Consider the following 8,960-nt stretch of genomic DNA (forward strand, 5'->3'; position numbering starts at 1 on the left):
AAATAAATAAATAAATAAAATAAGTTGGGAGAAAATTTACAAATCAGGACTCAGTTTTCTAACATAGGCAGGGAAGTAAAATTTATACTAGGGCCTAACACAGTCATTTTTGTTTTTCATTTCATAAAGTTTCTGAATGAAAACTTCTTTAAAATATACAGAAGAAACACCCTGGTGGAAAGTATATGCAGCACTCTGACAAAAATTATGAAGCAGTAGAATATTATAAATCACACATTTTAGAGCAAATGCTCTGTGGTTCAACTGCCTGACTTAAATCATGGCTCAATCAACTAACTAGTTTAATCCAAGATTTCTTCAACATATTATTTGATCTCTTTCTTCAAATTCAGATAAGAGAGTCCTAAGAGAACTTACCTATAAGGATGTTATAAAATATAATAATCTAATATTTATGTTCTACTTGGCATACATGAGGGGTTCAAAATGTGTTAGTTATTATTTTCATTACATTTCCCACTTTGAATACTTGCTATTGTGCTTTTACTATGCTGATGACGACTAGAAAATTGGTTTTCTATAGATCGCTAAATACACCAAAAAAAGTGATGCTCACTTGAACAGTTATTGCAGTAACTCACTTTTTAAAAAAAGTTTAATATTTGATCTGAAGTCTGAAAGAACCGCCAGCCTGGTTGACTGCAATACACAGGTTTACACATGCAACTTCCTATAGAGGTACGTAAGCAGTCTCAGGTAAGACAAAAGATTTCATATGTGGTTATTTCTGACGTGGAATCTGGGGGGTTTTCCCACTGCAGTGAAATAAGCCAGAAAAACTATAAAAAGCAGCAACCCATAGCATAAAAGCAACAACCAGAAACTGCTCCGTTAATGCTAAAACACCGTTCTGCAACTGAGCCGCCACACTTGGGTATCAGCACCAGGCACACAGCACTTTTTAAAAACTGTGAATCATGTCATTCTTTATAAAAGTTGATAAGGAGGAGTCTTTTACAGAAGAGCAAATTTACAAGGCCCAGAGACAAATATTTGCCTAGGGGCAGACCTCATTTTGGATGAATAACAATCCGGACAAGCTTGGAAGTCTCTGTTCTGTCAGGTTCTCCCTCCTTCTTTTCCACCTCTCACCTCTCTTCCACTTTCCCTGTGCTTGACTTCAGTTCTGTGATGTACAATAGGTAAAGTTTATGTTCTAAATACTAAGCCTGGTGCTACTTAAGAGACTATGTAAAGCTGACGAAGTAATTAAAGGTCTCTTTGTCAGTGGAGTACATACATTTGAAGGATGCCATCAGCTACCAGTTATTAGCATGCTTCACTTTCCAACAGCCCCGTAGGAACTGTATGCCTCTCAATCCAGAACATTAATGTGTGCGATTTTCTGTGAGCTAGAAACGTGTACTGTAGACTGAGAAGAACACTTACTTTTGCTCCACAAAGAGAGGATCAAAGAATTCTGTTGTGATTTTGTTTGCGTACAGAGAACAGCCAGTCATTGAGCACAACCCTAAAAGGTATCAAAGGGGAAGCACTGTGGTTAGTGTCATTTCATTACTAGCGCAAAGCGCCTTGCTTGGAAAAAAGTTATTATTTACCTGACAGGATGAATACAATTCCAGCCAGGCAAGCAATTTTAGCTTTGGATTTATCTGAGCCTCCAACCTTGGTACACTTCATTCCAAAGAGCGCAAATATGGAACCAAAAAATCCCAGGCTGACAGCAGCAATCATAAGCCCTCTACATGCCTGGATATAGCCTGCAACGAGAGGAGACATTTACGTTAACAGGGAGAAATCCTCTGCTTATGCTGTCATTCGGGTGACTGTTCTGCTGTCTGAGAAAAATAACCAGGAAGCAAGACAAGAGAGAATAGAAAGCAGGTTAATCTATACAGAGTGTGCAATCCTATGTCAAACATGTTAAAGTTTAGTGTATGCACGATGCTCTAGCTAGATCTCCGAGTATTGTTATTCCCATATTCGCTGATGAAGAAACACAGGTATTAACATTTCCATTATTTGCCAGAGGTCAGTTAGTAAAGCGCAGAGAGAGATTTCATTCTAGTTTAGACTATCATATCCATGCAAAACTATCTTTCCTGTGAGCCATCACCTGCCTCTTCAAAACTAACTCCTTTGCGCATCAACCTATCAACCTTTTAGATAGGTACTCATGACTTGACTTTATAAAATTATAAAGGTTCACGTGGTCAGCAAGAGTTGCCAAAAGGTCAAATCGTCTAATACTACTGAAGGTATTTTTTTGGTACTGGGAATTGAACTGAAGACCTTGCGCTTGCTAGACAGGAGCTTCTGCCACTGAGCTGTATCACCAGCCCTACTGAAGGGTTAGACATGAGACTCACTGTGATATTTTTATGAACCATGGGGAGTTTAAATCAAGAAAAATTTGATTGACATTGTATTTTTGTCAGAGAATATAGAATTGGGCTTTCAAAAGTGTTGCTTGATAGAAAAGTAATTTATAATTATTAAACCAAATGTTTGCATATATATGAGTGCATTTAAAATACCCTAAAAAGGGGATTGGGGATTTAGCTCAGTGGCATAACGCCTGCCTGGCAAGCACAAGGTCGTGAGTTCAATTCCCGGAACCGGAAAAAAAACAAAAACAAAAAGAAAAAGAAGTACCCTAAAAATACCCTGTTGGTTTGTTGGATCATCCTCCTTGTACCATTTATTCCCTTACATATTTTTATTTGCATAGCCAGGGGGATGGTAAACTTCAGTGTGGCTTTTATCCAAGCACAAATACATTGTAAATTAGCAGGATTTAAACTAATAACTTTTTACTACATAAATCATTTTCATTTCAGTCTGAAATAGTGAAAGAAGCATATTGAGTGTAAGTAAATATTTGTTAAGTAAATGAACACACATATCAGGTTTACACTGGGATTAAACTTTCTAACTGGAAAAAAGAAAACTCTTAAATGCCAGGATATAGTGAGGAACTTATTATTAGTATTTAGGTAAAGGAAACAATAATAATAAAATGATGATCATCATAAATTCAGGGAGTAAATGCTGGTGGTGTCCACTCCCATGTTTCTTTGGAAAAGAATGAAATTTAAATTGGAATCTTTATTGCTAGGATGTACTCTAAAGAGCAAATGGAAGCTGTTTTATTTAACTGTAACCCACTTACACCTTATAAACGCACACTGCAATGACAAGGTCCCTAGTGCCAGCTACCTCCACACAGAAAGTACTTTCACTGAACTTCTAAAATGTACAATAGACATTGTGAAATGGAAAGAGATTGGGGGAAAAGGAACTAGGATAGGTGAAATGGAAAAGGACAGTAGGGAAAAGGGAAAAAATACAAGTCACTTATACTGTAAATGTCTCTTAGTTCATTAAAACAGATATTGATATTGATATTGATTTTTATACCCATAGCTTGTACCCTGAGCAACTACTTTAAAGATAACAGCATGCAATGTATTAACTATTGTTAATGTCCCATTATTTTGTTATGAAATTTTGTTTTACCTTTTTTCCATAAAATAAAAAAAAAAATTGATGGAGAACAACAACAACAAAAAAAACCAGCATAAAAAACTTATTTTTAGCAAATTAGGATAATGGAGGCTTCTTTTGATAGCAGTACTCATGCTGCGGAACCATCTGAGTCTCTGCTGCCAGACACTGAACCAGCTCTGTTTTCAACTTCAACCCATGAGTCCCCAGCCCAAGTGCAGGGCGCAGGCAGAGGCAGGACAGGGAGGAGGCTGGGGAGGCCCCGCATGAGCACAGGGAGTGTGCCCTGGAGCCAAAAGTATTCATTATTCACAGGAACTCCTGCCACGGTGTGGTTTCATTATTTTGTGAAATTCTTTTTAATCTACGGTTTTGAGGTGTTTTAGATAATCCTAAGTGTAGTCATTGAACAATTAAAAAATAGAGGGAAACACACACACACATGGTATTCCCTCTTTATCAGCATGAGATGGATGTGGGGATGCCTCACATTGTGGACAGTACCAAACCCCTCACATGCTGTTTCCTATAAATATGTGACAAAGCCTTAATTAGACACCAGAAGTGATTAACAACATCTAATGACAGAATAGAATAATTATAACAATTTACTGTGGTAAAAGTTATTTAAAACTTACGTTACTTTTAGAATTTCCATTTAATATTTTTGGACCATGTAGAAAGACACGCACACGTATATTCCTGGAAATCTTTATCAAGCACCATAATTTGCATTTACCCTCGTTATCTCAATTCCTTATTACAAGGCAGATGGTCTGGAATTTACCAAAGGTTAAGTTCTACAATTTGGTCATTTAGAACGAGGAATGCGTCTTCCCACACGGTAAACAGTGGTTAGAATCCCAGGCCAACGCAGTCAACCCTTCATATAACAGGGAAAATACCAGCAGTCTTTACACTTATGCAACCACCCCACAAACCACTTTTTCTGAGTCTCTTATTTTGAACTCTTCCATCTCAGAACTGCTCTGATCTCTTGGTACAAACAGAAGAGAAGAGATGGACCAAGCAGGTTCTGATTGGCTCAACTCCTTCTTTTTGTGCTGGTCAGACCCCTGAGTGTGGAAAGCAAGGCACCTCTTTCCTGCAGGAGAATGGCAGCAATAAACCCTAACCCTCATAAGAACAGTTGGTGGCAGATTTTCTAAAATTCTGAGCCAAGAGCAGGGAATAAACTGCTCCGCCAGCTGCAAGAGGAATCAGGTTGTTGATAAGCCAGAGGTTTGTAAAAGAGGGGCCACACTCACAGACTCAGGGTTTAAGGGACTCCCAACAAACTTGAAGTTTATCTTTTGCAACCTAGCTTTTTCACAGTTCCTGAGGGCAAAACTTCCATCAAGTGAAGTGGTAGTAAAAACCTAGCCAAGGAGACCATTATTTTTGACAGGCCTAATTTACTGACACTGTTAATAGCTAATTAACACATTAAAGTGCTGAGACAGGAACATATTTCCTTAGAAGTTCTCTGAAGTATAATTTATAGTTAGTTTCTCCTGGGAGATGTGGCAAACATTCCCACTAACAAAAATAGATGGCATACAGTAAAAACAACCTGGCCGAAAATGATTCTCAGCTGAAGTTCAAGTGGTGCTTGGAAAAGAACATCAGTTAGCAATAAATGAAACACTGGCTCATTCACCCATGAAAATTTCATCTAGTGACTTTAAACTAATGAATTCCACGGGAGGAAACGTCCAAGGCATCCCTTAAAAGTGAAGTGTTTTCCAAATGATGGGTCGTTATTTTCAACTGCAACCAGCAAAAATGGAAACCTCCACTTGGTGGAGACAGTTCACCAGCAGCACCTTAGCTAGTTTCTGGATTTAAGGGAGAGAAAAGAAGGCGCTTCTCTTAGACTAGCTGCTTTGTGTACTTCTGCAAATTCTTTGAAGGAAGAGTGCATGGGGAAGGCAGGAACTTTGAATTTCAGTTTTGGTGCTTCTGTTTGCCTTGATCACATTACTAATCTCTCCCAGTCTCGATTTTCTCATCTGTAAAACGGACAGCTGCACCTACTTCACAGGATGAAAAATATGAGCAAAGTGTCTCACAAGTAGTACCTTAGTTGCTTTTCTTGTTGGTGAAACAAAATACCTGACACCCAAAGTTAAAGGGGTGGGAAACGTTTATTTAGCTCACAGTTTGTAGAGGTTTCAGTCCATAATCAGCTGGCTCCAAAGCAGGGTGGCACGTGGCACAGAGGCAACAGTTCATGCCAGCAGAAGTCAACAAAAGCAACAAGAGAGTTCTTTCCATCCCTTATTCAGTCTACCGGGATTAGGGCAGTACAAATCCAATCAGTGGACTGAACCAGCAATCACCTCCCCTTAATCCCAGCACTGCACTCCGAATCAGTCACACACTCTGGATTCAGCCACCTCCCAAGAAACTCTGACTGCATGAAGCTTTGGGGGGACATCAAGACCCAAACCATAACAAGCAGCAAGAAACTCATCAAAGCTTCTCTTCCATAATACTAAGGTTGATTCTAAGCAGAATGAGAGCTGGACTCTTTAACAAGATGCAACATCGAATCTACACAGTTGATTTTGCTAAGCCTCTTCTTCCTTATAGGGGAAACTGGAATAGCAATTACATCCTGAGGATGAGAGATCAGGGCTTTTCGACCATCATCTGCATCCTCGAGGCTTGTTTTTTCTTCTTAACACAAGACGAGTGAGAGTCATGAGCCTTCTCTCTGCTTGGATTCTCTTACCAACTCACAGCGCATGCCTGGTTTAAGCAGAAGACTGGGCTTCAGGGGCCACAAGGCCCACAGGAAGGCAGCTTTCTCCTTCCACTTCAAAGGCATTTGAGACCAGCACTCACTAGATGCACCTGACCTGGGAATTCAGGGCAGAAAGCAGACAAGCAGAGGGGCCTGCTCTGGAAAGTTCCACATGCAGCTGCAGGGAGCAACTCCCCGTCGTGTGAAAGTGTAGCTGTGTGACTCAACCCTTCTGGGAGACACAGAAAAGGCATGTTTATCGCTCTGAGGTAGGAAGTGCCCGCTTACAGCCACAGAAGTCAAAATCACCGAGGAAGGGACTGATACATGTGATTATATCACACATGTCAAAGTATGACAAAAGCCATCATAAATGTGAAACATAAGCAATGGACCAAACTGTACACATCTATTGCACAGACAGAGTCAAGCACTGACAAATCACAAGCCAAAAAGAGGATATGGACAATTCACGGAAGAACTGTCCATAAATACACAAGAGGAGAAAAACCACCAGGAATCAGGGGAATGCCAATTAAAATGATAACAAGACAAAAACTATTGCCAATAACCCCGGATGAAGGAGTGAGTGGTGGGAATGTGGAGAAGCAGCTCTCACACACTACTGGTGGAATGTGATTTGGCAGTATGAACCAAATATTTAAATGCACGTTCTGCTATTCTGGAAATACCATTGCTCAGGGCAATAGATTACCCATGTGTACAAAGAGGCAAATACAAAAAATTTCAGTAAAGTGCTAATAACAGCCGAAGTTGGAAAGGGTCCAATTACCACAATGAGTAAATGATTAAATAAACCAGTTTATCCAGAATAATGAATACTATGCAGCAGTTAAAAAGACATTCTATCTTGACCGACTTGGAAAGATGTTATTAATTTAAAAGCATTGCAGAACATGTAACTTTTGTTCTTTTAAAAAAATCATTTCTTTCCAGTCCCATGAAAACACAGGAAAAGCCATTCTGCAAGCTGGGAGGCATAGAATGTCACTCCCCTCTGCTCCACTCCCAGCGAACTCTAGGACTCCTTCTTCCCCAGTAGCTCACTTGCCCCCAAATCAAGGACACCTTCATACTCATTTCAGATGCTGAGGGAAATAGCCACTGGCCTGCACTCAGTAATCTTCGAGGAACATCTCCTTCTCCTCTCCCCGGTACCCCAGCTGTGCATAGAAGGAAGCTGCGCCTATCTGGCACGCTTTCTCAAGCAACAATAGTGCTACAAAGAACGCTCTTGGACAGCAACTGTCAACCTCATGCTTCTGAATGTAAACCACAGAAACAAGAGCCTGCCTGTTCATCTACCTGGGTGCGCTCTTCAGGGCACAGGAAATTCAACAGCAATGCTAGGGAGTAAACAGTGTTCCGGCTACTTCTTTTACACAACAGGACTCAGACCCGGGTGCCACCCTTCCAAAGCCAGACACGTATTCCTTTATACCAGGTTCCATCCAACACGGAGTTGAGCAACAGTTTGCTTTTCGTGGCAAGCACTGTCTTAGCTGGATTAAATCTTTTATTTACCCAGCTATGCAAATAAAAACTGCAAGACCAATAATAAAGAAAGGGAAGACACTTCAAATCTAAAAATAATGCAAATGACTCCTGTTGAAGTTTCTGCCAGGATTCCATCCAGTCGCTTGCTGTAAAATCCTGGAAGAGAAGAAGCCTAGAACTTGAGCAAGGTGTCTGGGTTGAAATCAAGTGTTTTCTGCAAACGGAACAGAACCAGTTTTCTATGTGAACCGAACCTGTGGGTACAACGCAAAGCTCCCCCAAGCCCTCTGGGGACCTCGGAGCGCACAGGGCAGGCTGGGATGCAGCCCTCTCGGCTCCCAGCACCAAGTTCCTGCAGGCCAACATTGCCCTCCGGGAGACTTCCTAAGTGAGGAGGAGCGCTTACTTTCCTAAAGCTTGGAGGAAGTGTTAAAGCCTAAGCAGAGAGGTCTGTAGAAGCGTTTCGTAAGGGAAACATAAAAACCTGCAATATGTTTCATTTTTTCTCCGCGCCTACTTTTAAAAGAACCAAGGAAACCACTAAAGGGAGTTTAGGGCAAAGATCCCTGGGTTTCAGTGACACCGTTTTAAGGAGAACCCGGCTTTTCTGGGGAGCGGGAAGGGCAAGTCCTTGAAGGTGAACTGTACGCCTCCACAGTCCCTGTGTCCTCCAGTCTCAGGACCGTAAGGCGCCCCCACCCTCGCGGCTGGGCGTCACCCCACCGTGCCTGTCTGCGTGTCCCCTGCCCCGGGGACAACTGTCCAGAGACGGGGACACCGCGGACGGCCCTGGACCCCTGAAGTCCTCCGGCTGGGGTGGGATGGGGCGGGGCGGGCATCGGATCCGAGGGGTCCGGCCCGGGGGTCCCTCCCGGGGTCGCGAGGCGAGGGCGTACGCGGGGGGCTGGGGCCGGGGGCGAGGGGTGCAGACCGTCCAGAGCCAGCATGGAGGGGAACTCCTTGCAGTTGGCGACGCCCGTGGAGTCGGTCACGCACATCTTCCACAGGTTGGCAAAATAGGTGGCGGTGGTGATGACCGTGCCGTCGATGGTGGACACTTTCCAGTACTCCGTGGGCAGCGTGGAGGACACCAGCACCCAGCCCGAGACGGAGACCATGAAGGCGATGATCTCCGAGGCCGTGCTAGCCATGCTGCCGGCCGCCGCCGCCTTCCCGCTGGCGCTCGGGCTGCCACTCGCAGCCG

General features: G+C 42.5%; 1 protein-coding gene across 2 annotated transcripts in view; it reads right to left on the reverse strand.

Moving 5' to 3' along the window:
* Cldn10 (claudin 10) overlaps positions 1-8,960 on the reverse strand; it is a 114,696-nt gene that overhangs the window by 11,392 nt on the left and 94,344 nt on the right. Inside the window, exons 1-3 of one of the 2 annotated variants that reach the window (XM_005374102.2) lie at positions 8,688-8,960; positions 1,581-1,742; positions 1,411-1,492 (exon numbers count right to left, since the gene is read on the reverse strand). In XM_005374102.2, coding sequence (XP_005374159.1) covers positions 1,411-1,492; positions 1,581-1,742; positions 8,688-8,907 — 464 coding nt within the window. In that variant the 5' untranslated portion in view covers positions 8,908-8,960. The remainder of the gene's footprint in view (positions 1-1,410; positions 1,493-1,580; positions 1,743-8,687) is intronic. The other variant, XM_005374103.2, reaches the window with a different exon arrangement.

Source organism: Chinchilla lanigera, unplaced genomic scaffold (genome assembly GCF_000276665.1).
Source record: "Chinchilla lanigera isolate Chin_1 unplaced genomic scaffold, ChiLan1.0 scaffold00003, whole genome shotgun sequence".
Classification (NCBI taxonomy): Eukaryota; Metazoa; Chordata; class Mammalia; order Rodentia; family Chinchillidae; genus Chinchilla; species Chinchilla lanigera.